This window comes from Thermobia domestica, chromosome 3 (genome assembly GCF_964235325.1).
Source record: "Thermobia domestica chromosome 3, izTheDome1.hap1.1, whole genome shotgun sequence".
Classification (NCBI taxonomy): domain Eukaryota; kingdom Metazoa; phylum Arthropoda; class Insecta; order Zygentoma; family Lepismatidae; genus Thermobia; species Thermobia domestica.
The window spans coordinates 147,214,579-147,235,323 of record NC_137456.1 but is presented as its reverse complement, the minus strand read 5'-3'; the positions used below and the strand labels follow the sequence as shown (position 1 = coordinate 147,235,323).

General features: G+C 35.1%; 1 protein-coding gene and 1 long non-coding RNA gene across 2 annotated transcripts in view; one reads left to right on the top strand and one right to left on the bottom strand.

The window, feature by feature from the left end:
• LOC145681989 (uncharacterized) overlaps window positions 1-20,745 on the top strand; it is a 194,689-nt gene that overhangs the window by 62,069 nt on the left and 111,875 nt on the right. The window contains exons 6-8 of the mRNA XM_081753590.1: window positions 10,370-10,688; window positions 12,421-13,095; window positions 20,190-20,348. Of these exons, the coding sequence (XP_081609716.1) occupies window positions 10,370-10,688; window positions 12,421-13,095; window positions 20,190-20,348 (1,153 nt within the window). The remainder of the gene's footprint in view (window positions 1-10,369; window positions 10,689-12,420; window positions 13,096-20,189; window positions 20,349-20,745) is intronic.
• The window catches only part of LOC145680799 (uncharacterized), a 241,866-nt gene that overhangs the window by 150,767 nt on the left and 70,354 nt on the right, over window positions 1-20,745 (bottom strand). The window lies entirely within an intron of this gene.

The window sequence follows — 20,745 nt, the reverse complement described above, 5'->3', positions numbered from 1 at the left end:
TTAAAAGTATATTTTACTTTCAGGTTTTATTGTTTTTTTAATTGTGCTTCAAATTTATTTTATAATTATTTTCTATTTCTTAATTATGATATGTTTTCTATTTATATTGTATTCTATGTTACACGTTTATTATTTATATTTTATATCTTACCTTTGAAGAGGAGCTTTTGACAATTCAGAGCAGCAGGGACATACACAGGATGCAGGCCTTTGCAATCAAGAGCTTTTGCCCCCACGAAATCACTACTTTTTTGTAAATTATATCTAATTTTAGAGATGATGATAGCAGGGGCGGATCCAGGGGAGTGCGTTCGGGCGATCACATCCCTCAGGATAGGGAACTTTTTATACTATTTATTTTAAAAATAAAACATATCCTAAGTATTTTTCACCTTTGTATTATAAACTTTAATTAAAACCTAAAGTAGATAGGCCTTACTTTCTTAAGAAAGTTAATTCTGCTACTTATCCTTTTCTAAATTTGTTTTTTTCTTTTATTTTTTTTCTTTCTTTTTCTTTTTCTTTTTTTTTTGCAATCCGCTCTTACCTTGATTTGACTTCGAACGACCGCCCCTCCCAAACAATCATACTAGATCCGCCCCTGGATGATAGACATTTTAGTAAAATATGCCCTCAATCGCTGAAATAAATTCCTGTCAAGCTTTCGATCGCTAAAATAAATTTCTGTCTACGGCCCTGCAAAACAATGACGATTTTAGGGAGTGAACAGTTAGTAATGCCTCCCTGGAGCAACGACACTTCCCCAGAAGTCATATCTCCGATAATTCAGAATGTGATTTGTGCATTATCACTTTTCACTCTCAGTGTCTTGAAACGCACCAAAAAGGAACTGTTCTAAAGTATTTACTGGTTCTCCCTATGACCCCATTTCAATATGGCCAACCTTGGACATATACACATCTGAAATATCACCTTTTATGTCATTGATCCCGAAAACTACCCATTCGACACAAATACAGGATATTTTCGATTCTTTATTCCTGTCACCCTCCCATTGTCAACTCGAAGCCAACCAAGGCTTATTTTGGATTTACGCAGCTTCCACAGTGTCACGTTTCATCTTTGCATATGAATTCGACACTAATTTCGTTCGTATTTGACTACATTTACATGTCACCTTCACCTCTTGGTAGGGATTTTTTTCAGTTCTCGCCCCCACAACTATGGAGAAATTTCAACCAACTAAGTATAATTATAAATTATCATCTGAAACACAACAGTACGGGTGATCTTTTTCGCAGAGGAATTCGTTAACTACTGTTTCAATATCAATGTATTGGCTTTTTTTGCTCTGCATGCTGGAGATTGCCAAAGAGCTAAACTTCATTCTGTACTATTGTGCTATGAATATAGTGGTTTAATTCACTGAATACTCGCTTAGATGATGCTCTCGTCACAGGAAAAGTGAGATACAGTTATAAAAGAAAAACGAAACCAAATATTTAAGTTTTACGTCCCACGTTATGCCGACTATGCTAATGGAGACAGTGATGGTGAGAAACGAATGAAATCGTTTAATGAAGAAAGTGGGATGAAACTGGAGAAACCCGAGAAAACTCATGCACACGGTGTTTGTCCATAATAAAGTTCATTCAGCGCGTGCTGGGATCTAACCAACAACTCCATGCACCATAGGTAAAGTTATAAAAGAATAGGCGTCTAAAGAAATACGGAACACTACTATCAATGAGAGTTATATAAGATTAGATTTTTATTTATTTCATTCTAAGTTGAAATTTCAATCAATCTTGATCTTCGTTACTGTTCGAAATCCGGACCAACCAATATTCCCTACTAGGGTAAAGATTAATTGATCGCCAACAGAAATCCAAAATCCTCTGTATAACCCCACATTCCATTATTCCATATACACAATTAAGAGTCCAGCGTAACCTACCAGTTAATAAGTTTTCTTCTTATTATTATTATTTTTAACACCTCAGAAATATAGGCTCATAATTGAACCACTGATTGGAAAAAGGGAAGAAGTACATAAAAATATTTTTTCCACTTTTAAGCTTTTCTCACCAATTGCAATGCTACAATACAAGATTCTTCTTCTTGTCTTAGAGTTTGTCAGTTCTTTTGCTACGATTAATCAGTTATACACGTGTTGAGACAAATACAAATACGTCTCGGGAAGGTTTTTTTAGCGTTTCTGAAAACTTAGGTCTGATGTACTTATTCCCTTTTGCTGGAAATAGTTGCTGCAAGGACGTGATAAATCTTTTCGGTAGACTTCACAGTCTATAGCTCCTTCACAACTTCTTTTTCATCTAAGGCTGCGTAGTTACATTTTAGACATTGAGGAAAAAGTGTGAAATTAATTAAAACCCTTCAAAGTGGAGTTACGAATCTTCAATGGACCCCATTTTGCTGTTGGCCTCGCTCAACGCACTCCCGTCATAGTTCAGGGTGCACGTTGGAGTATCTCCCTTTTAGGAATACTTTCTAAGACAGTACTAGTTTTTTTATAGTTGTTTCAATTGAGTTGTATTTGCTAGAACTGTCGGTTAAAGGAAACAAAAGATCCTATATTATATCACAAATCATCTCTCTAGAAGCTCTAATTTGAAACGAAACGAATCGTCGTAAACATGTTACGTTCTTGAAGAGGAAAACAGCAAAACATTGATTGCACAAACGTATAATGGTATCATTTGCTTGCAAATTTAAAACTTATAGAAGTTGATGGCTTGTTAGGTGAGGGGTTAGTGAACAGGATTTTTGTACTGGTGGTCCAGGGTTCGAATCTCGTCCGTTCTTCTTACGTTTTGTTTCTTTAATCTACACTGAGTTTGTTCATTCCAATTCTTCAAGCTTGAATTAAATCTAATACCAGTTAGTGAATTAAAAGTAACTAACATTATTTTCAAATAAGAGACGTTATTACATGCTTGTCACTAGCTCACAATACTCAGCTTTGATATAAACTCTTGCAGCCTTCATTTAACTCATTTCTTGACGTCTTTTGTTACAAAACTCATGAATCGTGGCGAACAAAATTGCTTTACCAGATAATGGTGACTGCTTTGAAACCAAATGACAAGTATGAGAATTAAACGTATCATATCTGTAGTTTGGTGTGGAGAAGAAACCAAATAGCGAACGAAAGGTTTAAGAACAACCACGTTATTAATATAAACTATGCCAAAGATTATTGACTTATATGATTAAAAAAAACGAAAGAAATTTTGAAAGAACGAAAAATACTAACTTAGAATTTTGTAACTGGAGGCAAGGAAATCTAATTTAAACATACTAAAACATACCATTTAGCGCATATAGAGCGTGGATCTGTGCTCAAGGCGCTAGCTAATAATCTGGAGGTTCTCAAGTCGGAACCATGTGTGAATATTTTGTTTAAATTTAGAATTTTTGGTGATCATTAATCGGCGATGACACACGTTTAATTGTCTTAAGGTATTTGAATATTTTGATCTTTCAATATTTGAATGATCAAATCTAAAATAATACTAATACTACTACTACTACTACTAATAATAATAATAATAATAATAATAATAATAATAGTTATTATTATTATTATTATTATTATTATTATTATTATTATTATTAGCAAAGTAATTCAATAACACGTTAATATCTTTAATTATTTCTCGATAACTACTCGAACTTAAGACGTCCTCGAATCTAAGTCGCACCCCGATTTCGCTGGGCTAAATTAAAGAAAAATAGTAATATGTTATGGTTTTAACATTACTAAAGCACTCTTCGATATTGGTCATTTTCGATGATTTTTTGTATCCCTCTCCCCTCTCCATGTTGGGGGCACGGTATGACAAAAATTATCCCAGGCCCGAATTGTCATGTACTTTGAAAATTTGATCGAAATCTGTTGGATGGTTCAAGAGTTGTTCTATTTATTTTTATATATTAATCTCCCCTTCTCTTATCCTCTCCTATGTTCTACCGTCAAAGTGAAAATATTAAAACAAAAGTTTCTAGGCCCGAACGTCGTCTATGTTGAAAATTAGATCGAGATCGGTCAGGTGGTTCAAGAGTTGTTAAGTTTTATTCATTTTATAGATATCTCCCCTCCCCTCCTCCTACCCTACGTTCTAACATCAAAGGGATATGATAAAAACCACCCCAGGTCCGAACCTCATCTATGTTGATAATTTGATTAAGATCAGTTCGGTGGTTTAAGCGTGATGAAGTCACCAAGACAGTATTTTTATTATTAGTTTTTTACATAGTCCCTCCTTCCCCTCCCCTACATTGTGCCGTCAAGGCAAAAAATGAAAACATCCCAGGTCCGAACCTTATCTATATTGAATGTTTGATTCATTGGGATCAGTCGGATTGTTCAAGAGTTACTAAGTTTTATCCATTTTCATATATTTACCCTCCCCTCCTCTTCCGCAAGTTCTAATATCAAAATGAAATAACAAAAAGCTTCCCAGGTTCGAATTTCATCTATGTTCAAAATGTGATTGAGAACGATTGGGTAGTTCAAGAGTTATTCACCACCGAACATTGTCACTTTTATTTTTATATTTATAGCTGTTATGTATCTTCCCCCTCCTCTCCATCCTCTACGTTATTCCGTCAAAGTGAAATGGTAAAACTCATCCCTCGCGTTAGTCAAGACGGGGACATATAGCCTCATTGCTGACGTCCCCATTAATCCCCCTACTCATACCCTTTAGTGTGTTTAAGTTAGTTTTTTGTCTTCAGTTGCAAATTTCTAAGTTATTTTTCTTTGTTTCAAAATTCTCGCATTTCTTGTATGATAATACAAGTTAATAATCTTTGACTTGTTTTATATTAATAATCTGAGTTGTTCTTAAATCTTTGATTTCCAATTTTGTTTTGTCTCTACACCAAACTACAGATTTGAAAAATTTAATTCTCATACTTTACATTTGCTTTCAAAGCGGTCGCCATGAACTGCTTAAAAGCACTTTTTCCGTCACGAAACACCCAGCAGAGGGCGTACGATATCGTCTAGAGCAATGAGAGGAAACTCCGTCTTGTTACGTGACGTCACATGAAGCACGTTTCGTTCAAAAACCTAAGCAAAGCTATCATTTTGCTTCTGGTCTGAAAATGGCTCACTACGAAGCTTCTGTTAAAAGCAGCGTGATTGCTTTAATTGAGCATGCGGGCATGAACTATAGCAAGGCAGGGACGAGATATGGCGTTAACCGTGCTACAGCACGGAGGTGGTGGAGGAGATATGAGGAAACAGGAGATGTAAGACGTAAAAGAGGAAGTGGGCGACAAAGAGTTTCCTCTGCCGAAGAAGACCAGAGTGTAATTGCCCAATGCCGTGAGCACCCTTTCATGTCTGCCCGACAGTTACGAGAGGAAACCAATTTCCCAGGCGATGTTACGACTGTCCGTCGTAGACTCAAATCCTTTGGTTTGAGATCATACAGGGCAGCTGTTAAGGAGCGACTAACAGAAGACCACATGGTTGGCCGTCTGGCGTTTGCACAGTTAAATATTGCACGTGTGTGAGACGAGGTCGCTTTCACAGACGAAAAAATATTTTCCAGTGCAAACTTCGGGCCGAAGCGTGTTTACCGCCACCCTGGAAAAAGGTATGCCTCTGAATACGTTTCCCGTTCTGGTCGAATGGGACATGTAACTGTCCACCGTTGGGCATGGATATGCAAGGCTACAAATTTCGGAGGAATCTACAGGATTCCTGGTCGCCTAAATGCCCACAAGTATGTGGAACATCTGGATGAAACGCTTCCGGAAATAAAAGCTCATGTAGGTGACGGCATATTATATTTGCAAGAGGACAATAGCTCGATACATAATTAAAATGTGGTTCAGACATGGTTGCAGAGGTAACCTGACGTCGAAATAGTTGACTGGGTTCCTCATGGAGCAGATCTGAGCCCTATTGAAAATAAGTAGGCCTCTGTTGCAAGAACATTGCGGGAAATCTGGTCGAACAATCCTCCACGAACATCTAATGATTTTGGGAGCGTGTTGAAGATGCGTGGTCGATCTGTTGCACCCAACGCTATATCTCTCGCATGGTGGATTCAATGCCACGGCGTATGGCAGCTGTAATCGAGTCCCAAGGGAACTATACACACTATTAATAAATGCTCGCCCACAACTTCATCAGCCCTTTCGAGGGCTACCTAATTCGACCCACTTATTAACAAAATTTTATGAAATACATTACGCGACACCAGTGAATGTAAGTGTCTCAGTATGTTCTACATTAATAAAGAGGCTAACGTGCGAGACTTGGTGGCCGAGTGGTATTATGCTTCCTATGTAAACCAAAACCGCATGTAACTGTGGTTCGAATCTAGTGAAGAAGACCCCTACTTTTTATCACCAGGGATATTTGCAATACGCCTTCTGCTATGTCCGCCTTCGTACGGTCTATTATATGACACATCATGTGGACCGACATAAGTTTTTACTTAGTAAACAATTTATAAATATATGAACAAATACCTAGGTATATTAGAGTAGCAATGGAATATATACTTTCGTCCGACTGACATCGCTCTGCAAATGTTCATTGTATTACACCCGAAGATGAATTAAATAAAGACTGGAAAATTTGATATAAAAATTGATACGTAATAAGTTAAAGACAAAATATGTAATTATAATCTCATATTTGAAACTAATTTCGACTACAATTAATACTCTACCTGCTTTCATAAATAATCCAAACCAAACTTTGATGTTTGGAATGCACAAACTAAGTGTAGCTAAGAGAAAAAAGTAACAAGAAGAGCAGAGATTCGAACCCACGACCACCAGCGTAAGAATTCCTTTTACTAACCCTTCATCTATCAAACCATGAGGTGAACATGACTTTTGTAAGCTATAAATTTGTATCCAAGAAACACCATTAAGCGTATGTCCAACTACTGCTTTGCTCTTTTTCTCTTCAAAAGCGTAACATGTTTAGGACGATTCGTTTCGTTTTCCATTAGTTTCGAAAGAGATTATTTGTGTTTGAGTGTAGGATCTTGAGTTTCTTTTAACCGACACTTCTTGCAAATACAACTTAATTCACACAACAGTTAAAAAAACTTGTACTGCCTTACAAAGTATTCCTAAAAGCAGAAGCTGCATCATGCATCCTGAACAGTGACGTAACTAACGGCAGTGCGTTGAGGGAGCCCAGAGTAAAACGCCGCCCATTGAAAATTAGTAATTCCACTATTTTTCCTCGATGTCTAAAATGAGACTACTTTAGCCTTACATGAAAAAGAAGCTGTGGAGGGGACTGCGAAGTCTACTGAAAAGATTTATCACGTCCTTGCATTAAATTTAGGTTTTAATTTACGTTTATAATACAAAGATGAAAAATACTTAGGATATGTTTTATTTTTATTCTGAGGGATGCGATCACCCCAAACACACTCCCCTGGATCCGCCCCTGCTATCACCATCTATAAAATTAGATATATTTACAAACAAAAAGATAGTGATTTCGTGGGGGCAAAAGCTCTGGATTCCCAAGGCCTGCATCCTGTGTATGTCCCTGCTGCTCTGAATTGTCAAAAGCTCCTGTGCAAAGGTAAGATATAAAATATAAATAATAAACGTGTAACATAGAATACAATATAAATAGAAAATATGTTATAATTAAGAAATAGAAAATAATTATAAAATAAATTTGAAGGACAATTTTAAAAAAAAATCAATAATACTTGAAAGTAAAATATACTTTTAAAACAATTTTGCATTTATGCAGGGCTACAAACAAGTGAGGAGTGCCATGTAAATCTAGTAACAAATATAATATTGGAAAATTATTTCGAATTAAACTAGCTGTGACTACATTACTTCAAACTTGAACTTGTGGAATATACAGTATGAGCGTAGCTCAAATAAAATAATCAATAAGAATGGTCTTGATTGGAAGCTCGGACCATCCACGTAAAAGTAACTTACATTAACCATTCACCTAACAGACAATGACGCAAAGGGCTTGGCACTACTTTATCAGATGGTTCTATCAAATGTAACTTAATTAAAACAATAGTAACAAATTTTAAATCTTTAAAAAGTGTCCTGAAGAAGAGGAAGTTCATTTTGCACATTGTAACTAAGTTACAAGAGGTTTACGTCCTAACTGAACGGCGCATCTACCGAGTCAACTTTTGGAATATCCTATAAAGGTAGCTTTCAACGCAGCTAAGGGAAACGTATGTGAACCAGTAATAGAATCCTCCGTAGCAGAATGGATAAAGTCATGGTTCGATGACCACAAGGTTCGAACCCGTCGCCGAAACCAGATTTTTTTAAAATCTTAATTCCTCAGTTCTGAAGATCTTTCTCTCCTTTCGTAATCATCTGATGCTCTAAAAAGAGTTCTCCACATTAATTCGACAACTGCCTAATGTGATCCTCGCAGTTCGAAAACTTCCCTTCTTATCTTTCACAAAATCAGAATTTTCGTCATAATACGAATGCTGTCCGACCATTTTTTCCCAATTCTAAATCTATGTATACAAATCATCCCTCTCTGTCTCCATACTTGAATCCTCTCTCTCTCTCTCTCTCTCTCTCTCTCTCTCTCTCTCTCTCAATGTCACCCAGGAAGTCATCTGACTTGAGATCAAACCTTCGACTCTTGAAACCAAATGTAAGCTCTTTAGCAATGTGCTATCGTAGCTCTATAGGTTTGTTATTAAAATCAGTGTCTTTTAGACTTTATTCGGGGGGGGGGGGGACGGAAGAGATTCTCCGGCGACATAAGATTTTCACTCTTTATTAGTATATTACTATACATTTCATCAAAAACTACGTATTTATGAAGCTCAAGAGAGGGGGAATTACACCCTCGTGTCCTGCCCAAATGACGCCCCTGAAACATTTACTTGCACTTACTGAAAAGAAATTCAATGAATCATTGAATAAAACTCGTTTCTGTCCGTAGATATTTTAGAGCTCTTGGCAATTTCCATAGATTTCTTAGGGAGCATCTTACTAGCTTGCACTCTTTAAAGAAAGAAAAGAATGAAACTAAAGATATTTATGAAGCTCTGGGAAGATTGTGTGACGTTCCTTTAATTTAGGCTCTTAAAAATATTTCAGAACAAACGAATGGAAAAGACTGTTTTAAAGCTATAACGTTGTAAACTTGATTTCTGTTTCTTTTTCAGCTGAATGGAAAGAGTGTACTACGTCACACACGCTGCTTTAGACAAGGAGAGGTGGAGGACGGGGAGGAGTTGGAATAAATACTTGAAGCAACTAATCGATTGATACATGTGTTGCGGGAATTCATAAGAAAACTGGGCAAGAGTTTGTTATTCATTTGGACTTAGAATTTTTGTAACAAATTTTATGCCGCGGACTGTTCATTACAGTATTATTACTAAAATCCGGATTACAAATTTTTATGTAACAAAATATATATATAGCAAAATAGTACATAAATGTATAGCAATAAAATGTAAAATATGTAATATTGTTGACATATTTGATAGTACATATTTCAATTTTGGGGTTCCAGAAATTTATCAAATTAGAAGCTCGTTTGCCCAGCCCTGCCCGTACATTTATCCCAATCTTCTATTACATAGAAAAAAATAATTTATATTGATTTGGACTCTTTAATCAACGAACTTTGGATTCGACACTTCGGTAGTATCGATCGTTTTCAATTATTTTTACATGTCATCATTTCCTATTTATTGTAGGTAACAAGTTTGGTTAAAAGCACTCGAAGTGTCCTAGGCTAGAACATAAAAACATACACAAATACACAAACACACACACACACACATACATATATATATATATATATATATATATATGTGTGTGTGTGTGTGTATATATACGTAAAACACACACATATACAAATTATCGCAACCACCCTCTCCTCTTTCCTGGCAACACTTGCTCCCTCCTCCAACACCCAAGTGGCAGATCGCCGCCTATAAGTAAAGAGCCCCATTGTATGCAATGTCCTGCTTGGCTGTACGCGGCAATTTGCCGCGCCGCTTTCGTTTTTCCTCGCCGCGCATATATGAAAAGCTCCATTGCTTGCAATGTCTTTCTACCCTACGCGGCAGTTCGACGCCAAATGAGAAATGTTACATAGTGCTGTTATACATCTTATACTAATGTTTATCATTATTTGAAAATCAAGAGCGCAAACTAATAATTCTTATTATTCTTTGTGTCTTTGGTCATATTAAGTAGATTTGAGATAAAGGTAAATTAATTAAAATGAATTGGCTTTTTTTTTTAAAGAGTAACACTTTTCTTAAACCTTTGTGCTCGTTTTATTTCTTCTAAAAAGAGATACCATGTATAGCAAGTTTGACCTCGATATTTCATTTTCTTATAACATGCTTATTACTTCTTCTGTTCATTTCAGTTTGTAGGAAACATCTTGCAGCACAAAATGAACATTAATATGCACATGATATTGACATTACTAGTGTTACATAGTGCTGAGTATTGCTTTTGTGCACCTGCCAGTGAGGATATTCGCTCTCTTCAATTAAATTTACAAGGAAGCAAAGATTCAATCGGCAGATGGGAAACCAATCTTACTGCGGATTTAAAGGCTGAAGAAATTCCCGACTCGTGGGTTATAAATGTAGAGAGAGCTCAATCCAGCGATGGAAGTTCTTTACATCTGGAAGCTCAACTTAATGAAATTAAACCAGACAGACAGAAGATAGAAAGTACAGGTAAGGTATAACTTTGCATCAGGAAACTTTGTGTTAAATCAAAGAAAACCATATTGTCTTGTATTAGTATGTTTTTAACAATCATGCAATTTTTCTATTATTCTTCCATATTGTAAAACAGGTAAAACAGAAGTGGATCAATTACGATTTCCGGTTTCAACCTTTATCGCCATACTACGAAAATAGTAAGACACATTGAGTAATGGCTGTATGTAATGTTCATTCATAATTGTTGGAACACATTATCTTGAACATAAATCGCAATGTTCTTTTAGCATAACGGTGAACATGCACATTTTGAAAGGAATTAGCGAACATACCTGAAACATTCTCAAGTCTTTGGATTGGTAGAGAAGGACCTATATCATGGTCACTCGCTAACCCGATCTCACGCATCTTGAATTCTTTTTCTTGAGGGAGATGAGACATCTTGTGTATGCAATACCGGTCACTTTGTCTGAAATTGTTGTTCAAGATAATATTACTGCAGCGATCAATTCTGGAATGCGCTACGTATTTAAAAGCATACGGTAATATTTGCTACACCGATATCATCTTTGCAATCTAATCAACGGTAGACAGTTTCAGTACCGTCTGGAAATTGTTCCTCTTCGTAGATGTCTCATACTGTACTCCACAAAAACTTTGTAAGGTACAACTGAATATGCCACAACTATTCTTCTTTGTACGTAACTAAATGAATTCTTGCCATTTGCCGTTGCAGATTTTTATATCGTTATGCAACACGCACAAAAGTTTGTTTTTCTTCAATTTTTGCTGCTTCTTTGCAAGGAATTATCATCTTTCATGGAATCACGTATCACAAGAAGAAAATTATTTCACGGGGCTAGCTTGAATCCGAATTGTATTCACGTAACTTATTGGAATCCCTGTTGTCCTGTGGGGAATATATTGCGGACCCGTTCATCGACGTAACCTTTGAACTTTCGGATGCTACAAGCTATGTTTCTTTACACGTCTCTTGACAACACCGTTATATGAACATTCCTTTTGCACCCATCATCGGTTTTTTCTTTTTCGCCATTTAAACTCCTCCTTAACTTGGATAGGGAGCTGTATCACATGGACGTTTATGCCTGGTTTTCAGTGCGGAATCACTTCTCCAGCATTACCACCCTGTAGTATTTCTTCGTGGAAAAATTTTGATTTATTTGCTACTATCCAGCATTTTTCTTAAACTTATAAATATTAATTTATACATATGATTCAAATGCAATGTTTTTGAAATGTAGAATATGTTTCACTGCCCGTGTTCAAGTTTATTTTTTGATACAAGGAGAAATACTTTTTCTTCCTGCCTTGCCCTTTACTTTCATATTTTCTATAGGCTCAGAATTAACTATAAGAGGACACACACACACACACACACACACATATATATATATATATATATATATATATATATATATATATATATATATATATATATATATATATATATATAAATTTTTTATTCTGTTTTTTGCGAGAACAAGTAAGAACACGCAATTTTCATAGCAAGACTTTTGTATATTGTTAGTGAATTCTCCTCACAAGTGACTCTTATATCTTTATATATAAAATTCAAATATTAAGGAACAATCAATTGTCAGCGCAATCCACTAGTAAAATATATTTTTAGAAAATGATTTTATCTTAAAATTGCAGGTTTTGATTGTTTCCCTTCTCCCAATAAAGACACACAGATATATTTTGTGATTTTTGCTTACAGATGTTCCCACTCCAACTTACAGAGATTATTCGTACATCCCTGATTTTGGATTCTACAAATTACATACAGACGAGAATTCTTGGAATAGTGCAAAAGTAGCATGCGAAGAAGAAGGAGCTCACTTGGTTATAATCAACTCGAAAGCTGAACAAGAAGCACTGCAGCAACTGTTTAGTGAGAATGATATAAATAATCAGCTAGTACATGTAGGTTTCTATGCCGAAAAACGTGTCAGACAAACTACAGCAGATGATACCATTTATGTTACTACACTGCCTAATATCATAACTACTGAAGACGTCACAACCCAAATTTCTACTTTGTCTGATATTAGCGAAAAAGAAAAATTGACTACAAGAGTCACAATTTCCACTGATATAATCAGCGATGATGAAGACATCGTCTTCCACCCTTACGGCAGTGGGGATGGAAGTGGTGACGGAAGTGGTGATGAAATGTATTTTAAATATGATTTAAATGACAACGCTATAAGTGAATACTTTTCTCAAGAATACGACAGCAATAACGATGATAATGGTGGTAGTCAAGTTCTAGATATTGACAAACGAAGTATAGAAAGTTATTTTTTAGAATATTTAAATGAATTATCTCAAACTATAAGATATAGTACAGATAGGAATGATGGCGATGAAAGAATATTCATCACTATAAAAGGTACGTAAATATTTATGTGTTCTTATTTTTAATAAATATTATTTTGACGGTCTTCAATCCTACCTCTCTCTAATATAAAGAAAAAAAATAGTTTAATGGAACGATAATGGAAACATTAGAGCATAAATTACGTAAAGATTTATAATTTGATTCTGAGTTATTGCACTTAGTATGTGAATGCTTAACTAAAAATAAATTATCCGACGGTAAAATATAAGATCAAAGGAATCGTATTACTCATTCAAAAAGAACAACATGAAATAATAAAAAATGGTAAAGCGTATCCTACGATCATTAATATTAAAATATACTGTATTTAATGTCCTGCATTTCAGTTTGACTTATCCTACTAACTGGCACAGTTTTAAATAATATTCACATGCATGCTAATCTATCAATTTGAAAATATTTAGTGTTGTGAAATTGTAAGTTTACTACAAGTTAGTAATCGTAATTCCTTCAAGTTGCTGCAAAGCTATAACAATAACTGTTGATGCGTAGAATAAAGTATTAAATAATTAGGACACCATGTACTGTATGTATTGATAAAACTACTCCTACCATATACTTTGTAAAGTCACATATTTTGTTAAAATTGGAAAAACAATCTATCATTCTGTCATGGAACTAGTACGTCAGGGCCGGATTAAGGAGAGGGCTTAGGGGAGCTATAGCCCCGGGCCTCCAGGTTGACAGGAACGTCTATTCTGATCAAAATCACACTTGAATATCTAAAAAGAATCATGAAGAGTCATTATAAAATAAAATGTGACCAAAAGTATGAAACATATTCCCTGAAATTCCAAAAGTATGAAACATATTCCCTGAAATTTCCCACTGTATTTTCACAGAAATGTATTAGATGAAGTCAGCAGGGGCGACATATTTTTTCTAGCCCCGGGCCTCCAGATGGGTTTATTCAGCCCTGTAGTACGTTCACCATTGCAAATAAATTGGTACACTGCAGTATTTCTTTTTGTTATTAGATCATTTAAAGTATTCACAATCGCATACATATATTACAAATGCCAAAATCATCTTGTTGAGTTCGATATTCAGATTTATTATCACATTACCTTCACTAATCTACCTTTTATCAGGAATTTGTTAATCATTTATCAAAACTTATTATAATTGACATAGATCTACTTGTTCAATCAATATGTTTTCTTTTCTCCAGTAAAGAAGTATACTTATTTTATTCATATCTCCTCTACATTCAGTTCTGTTTCAATTTATTTAGACGTGTTCGAGGAAGCATTTAAAGTTTCCTATGTTTTATAGTTATTTATCACTATCGTAACTTTAGTTATATTGCACACAAAGCTTGTCAAATAATATTTCTATTTTTAAAAAAAAACGATATTTATACAAGTATCACAGGTTAGTCCTTTTACAATAATATTTATTTATGTAATAATTAATATTCTAAACTCATACTCACGAACATCCTATTCGTAATTAACTTAGTCAAAGTTTTGAACGATACCACACATTTTATTTTTGAAAAATTTCTTGTTTTTATGGATGTATTATAGATATTTTCTCGAAAATAAATTTTGATTTTTTGGCGCTCCTAATGGGGCTTTTGCTGTAGGATTATTCGTACATAGGGGAAAAACAACCCAAACTAACACATGACCTACAGTAAACGATCGAAGATTTTTTTAAAACACATACACGGAGTGGATCATTAATTTTGAAACACCTTTAAAATTTTTGAATTAATAGAAAAAAAATTGCTAAAATTTTGTACGTCAAATGTATTGTTATTGGAATTTTGATATTTTCTGCACTACCATCAAACTAATAATATTGCTAATTCAACATAATCATGTGTTTCCTTAAGAAGCACTACATCAGAGTACTACAGAAGTATTTCATATTTACATGTTAAAGAAAAATTTACAAAACAATGTTAAATATTGAATGTTGGAAACCAAAGACACTACAGTATCACAATCATTAAAATTTTGGATGTTTTTTTTATATAAAAGTAATGATGTAACACCTATGAACGGGTCAATGCACACCTATATCACCTTAGTGTCAGAAATTATCATCATCATAGGTCATGTTACAAATAAATAGGGTAAAAAGTTAAAAGAGACTGAAATTTATTTTTTCTCACAAGTTTTAATTTGGAGAAACTGTTTAAATAATTATAATAACAAATCTCTTAAATGGTTTTCAATAGTTATAAAGTTCACAATGATATCGTTCCAAACACTCAATAACATTCGTAAAATTTGTAACATTGCAAACAATTATGTAAATTCCAGAAATTAATGTTAAAAAAGAAATGTAAAGTATTGATGTAATTTTATAAAAGTAAAGGAAAGATTATTTTAAATTTGTATTATTCACCATTTTAGCAGAAAACGTTTTCACATTTTGGCAATGGTTTGAGATGTAAAATGGCTGCAAAAGGCATATGACCCTTACATCTGTTGAAAACCATCAGTATGATTGGATGAGATACTTATTTAATCAGTTTTTTGAATGAAAGCATTTTGAAGACAAGTCCAATTTTCACGTCCTTGTAATTGTTTTCGTATCAATTCGAAATAGAACATTATGTTATGGTTATTATATTTATATAATATTTTCAATACGTTGCCCTATCACAAACATGTCGTGATTTCATGTAGTGCCACTTGAGAAATACAGCGTTACGTTGGATTGGAAAACACTATTAATTTGGTGGTATTATAGAGGATGTCAAACTATGTTCCCTTGTCAATATTTGCAATTTTTTACAATTACTTCATACTTAAAATGTTAGATTTCAAAATAAAGCTCCATCACGTATATCTATAGTAGCATATATAGTATTAAAAACCCACTAAGTTTTAAAACAGTTTCAAAACAACAACGTTTGAGAAGTTATTCCTGACACCAAGATAAGACAAAAAGTATAGACCAACCTGGGTGCACAAATGCTTCCTTTCCGAGTTACAGGCTGCCGAAAACATAAAAAAAAAACTTTAAAGGTCCATAGCTCCAAAACTATAGGACCTACCGTAGTCGGGTCAAGACTTCACTTAGAAATTAATATGTGCGTTATCCAAAAATGCATGTTTCAGAATCTCACGCAACAATTTCTATAGAGGGAGTTTGGCTAAAGGCATATAATTTGAAGTACTCACCAACTACCTCTATAAAAATTGTTGCTGAAGTACCGCAGGATTGTGAAAGTTGGATATTTGGAGAGAGCACATATAGTTCCTAAGTGAAGTCTTGACCCAACCACGGTAGGTGCCATAGGCTTGGACCTATGGACCTTTGAAGTTTCTTTTTTTCATATTTTTGGCATACTATAACTCCGAAAGGAAGCATTTGCGCACCCAGACTGGTCTATACTTTTTGTCCTATCTTGGTGTCATTAATCACATCCCAAATATTTTGTCGGTGTTGTTTTGAAACACCCTGTATATATTGCTTTGCTAACTTAGCGGGTTTTTAAGACTTTGGTTTCTGCGTTGAAAATTTCGAAACAATTCTTCGTTTTCATCGTAATTTATAAGTCTTGTATCGCGATTTTGGCAACCAGGGGTAGCATGATTATTTATTTGTTTTGTATCACAAGCAAGCATGCTAATTGAAAGCAGAGTAAGGACAAAAGTAGCAGCAGTGATGGTTTGAAAATGTTTTAAGTTTGGCATTCTACAAATCGTTCAAGCTGGTAACTGCTTTTGAATGTATCGCATTTTTTTTTAATTGGGATTTGTATTAATTTTTCAACCCTTAATAACTTCAAGAAACGGAGAATTGTAATTATGCAGTCCAGAAACGGGACCTTCATTTTCACGGCCAAATTAAAATTGCTTAATTTCACACAAATATTCATTTGCTAATTGTAGCTAACTACTACTAGGATCTGGTTCGCTTTCCCACTTGTTAAATGTTTTAACCGAACACTAATTTTCTTTCCTCATTTGCATGCAAAATAGGAAAGCGGAATAAAACGAATATATCCATATAGTTTCAAGCCAATCCCAACATACTTGAAAAATAGGAGGGCTGAAAAGAGTACTTTAACTCCCGTGATCCTGTAAGTTAATTTCGGAAAAGTAAATTCTAGTTTCTCATTTCGAGAGTCAATTTAGCCACTCCTTTTACGGATAGATTAAAGTGCTGAAGAGGATATGGTCTCTACCAACAATTCTACGACCAATATCCAGTAATTTTGTTTGTAGTCCGTGGTAGGGGAGCACAGAGTCTTAGTGGTAGAGCGTTTACCTCTTGTGTGTAGTCTCTCTGCTTCTATCCCCGGCCAACTAAATTCATGGTAGACAACATTTTGATCGTGGGTTTTCTCAAAGTACTTCCGTCTCCTTCTACCTTGTCATTCTACCAATTCTTCTATCACCGTTTTTTTGATTACGCATCGTCTCCCTTAACCTAAATAGCATCGTCTCCCTTAATTGCTGAACGTTGTAATGAAAGAAAGGAAAATAAATGTATTCGTCAGTAGATTTTGTACTTCAGAGCCTAACAGGCACCTAAAGAGATAGTTTGGTTTCGGGGGGAATCAATCACGAACAGTATGTTCCGTTGAATGACAAAAATTACAATATTTGTCTCGTTTTTGTGACGAGAATCAAGACATTGTCGAGAAGTATCACAAAAAATGTCGTCTCAATTTTTGAAAACTTTTATGCTTATTTTTTAAAAGCAAAATAGCTCTGTAGACTAGACGTAAAACGAAAATGCTACTTTGTATATAGTAGCTCATTGAATATCCAAGGAACAGAAGAAAAAATATTTAGTTGTTTTGCTTCTTGTGTACGTTCACTAAGTCGCTTTATCTTCCCAGTATGACAAAATATACTACTTAATCAGCAATTTACGTTGTTTCTTCAATTCTGCACTTTTATACAGATGCCACTTTGAATTCACCATATTTGATAAAAAGTGCCACATTCAGATTGCGTGATAATTTTTCCCCCTATTCTAATCACCAAAAATAAGGATCAAAAATAAAACTCATGATACTTCTTCGTGCGCACGGAACCAGAGTTAGTCACGAGATTATTAATGTTTCGGATTGTTTGATCTCCTCTGCGACCGAATTTGAATAATTACGCTCACGTAAGTTTGCGAAAATCGTATTTAGGCTTTTTACTCTAAGGCGTGGAAATAGACAAGTGCACAGATATACTTTCAATGACAAAGTGCTGAACATAAGCTTTCGAATATTACCAAGGCACAATGCAAGCGTGTTTTGTGGACTCTGGTCAGGGGCGCTATTTTAAGCACCAAGGGGAGCAACTCCTTCCCCCTGAGTTTGACATTTGTATACATTTTAACACTGGCGCAAATCCAGGGGGAATGAGGGGAACATGTCCCCTCCAATCTTGGAACTGGGGGGGGACTGTTCCCCTCAATAATCCGATTTGAAATGTGTTCTTTGAGGAGAAATGAGATGATTTGTGTCCGATTGCCACAAAAGAAAGTAAGATGAAATTGATGTCCCCCAGAATAAACCTCAAATCTGCTCGCCTCCCAATGTTGAAGGCCCCCCTGATCGTCCACAGTATTGTTTTTCAACTTCGCAAATATTTTGAACACCGCTTAAAAAATATATACATTAGCACGGTCTTACCCGTCCACCTCAATGTTGAAGACAGATTTGCGCCCCCTGCATTTTAATCCATAAGATAATAATATACAAATGAAAAACTTGAAAATGTACTGCTATCTAGGGTTTTGTGTCGCCCCCTCTGAAACTAAATTTGAAATGATGCTGCTGTTACTGGTATGAATCAAACTACTCGAATTCGTATATTACTTTTGCGCAATTCAACCGAACAGAACATGGAGATATCCTGCAGTCATCAGAATATTAAGTAGTCCTACTTGCAAGCCTCCAGGAAAATTATCCTTCATTTTGCGCCACGCGAGTCATGCTGGATTTAGACACTGGCCTCTACTTTGCTTATTATTATACTATATTAATCTACCAAGACTACTGTTGGCACTATTTCCAAATGTCAACTACAGTAGACTCACGACAATCCGGCTCCCAACTATCTGACACAGTTAAAAGAGTTGCATCGAAGCTGCTGATACAACATCTGATGTGGGAAACATTTCCCTCATATCTTATAAACAAAAAACGTACAGCTCTCACACTACAACTAACTCAAGTAGAAATTCTCGGAAACAACCACGCAGGCTTTATCAAACACACCACTTAATTATGATACGAGTCACTGTATTCATTAATATATTGCAAGCATTAATAAATCTATATTCAGACGTATGGGTTTCGTACACACATCTGCAGTGACGGATCTAGCTCGAGGCTGGGGGGGCCTAGCCCCCGCCAGTTTTTTAGTAACAAAAATAATTGAAGCTATTATTCATATATTTTTAAAAGTGTTTAGTAGACTGAAGACATACCTATCATAGTCTGGGATCTGGCTGGTCCCCCGAGCTTTTTTTAACTTTTAGATTCGCCAATACAGAACTTGGACACATATGGTCTGAAAATCTTGAAATGACTATAAGCATGCCATCTGCAGACACTACACTCAAAATATTCACTACAGTGACGAGTATCGTAGAAATTTCAAAATAAGGTCAGAATGACCTCTACAGGGTGGATACGTTTATTCCGAAAGATGAATTTAGCCAGTGTTTCTGAAATCCATTTCCAGCAAACCATAAGAGAGGGAGAGAAAGAGTAAGATCCTAGAAGCATGCGTATTAGAGTCCCTCAGGTAATAAAGAATTTCTGTAATTCTTATTTCTGTAAATGCATACAATTAAGTTATTCTGGAATCATTGAAGATATCTTTGTTACTGGGCTCCTGGGATCACCATTTAAGAATAACTGTTTCAAATATTGGTACATGTTGATTGTATAAGTATTTTTTATGTAAAAATACCATTGGTTCTAGTTAACTGATTAACTATATCGTTATAACAATACTATGTTAATGAGCGTACGTTGTTTTGTGATTGCTCTATTTTGCGGTAGAGTCGAACAGAGAAGCAACTTGTTATTGCAGTAGTTGAATTCATAACGCTTAACGAAGTAAACATGGTCATTACTTTACATTATACTCAAATTATTTTGTTCGTAGGGGAAACTTTAGCCCAGACTGGTTTTGATGAGTGGGGTCCAGGTGAACCAGACAACGCTAACGATAATGAATATTGCGGAGCAATTGTCTTAAATGGATATTTGCATGATGTTTCTTGCGATTCTAGTGCGCAATACATTTGTGAACGAGAATTTGAAGGTAAGTACGTGCGAATTACATGAGAAGCGTATTATATATTCACACAACAGTTTACTTAATTTTGTATTATAATAAGCATATGCATGCGTACGAATTAGATCACTTGCATTCGGGATATATATGTATCAGATATATAGATATAGATAGATAGATAGATAGATAGATAGATAGATAGATAGATAGATAGATAGATGCATGAGGTTTATTCATGCCAAAAAAGTCCTGCTAAGACCGGTTTTTCCAAGCACTCAAATACCTATGAGGTCTATGCCGAACTTCACAGGTCTATTTCGGTCCTCGTGAGGTCTAACCCGGTCCTCGCGAGGTCTAAGTAGGTCCTTTGAGGTCTAAATGTGACTTCAGGGCTGCCAACATACTTTAAAACAACTTCAAGAAT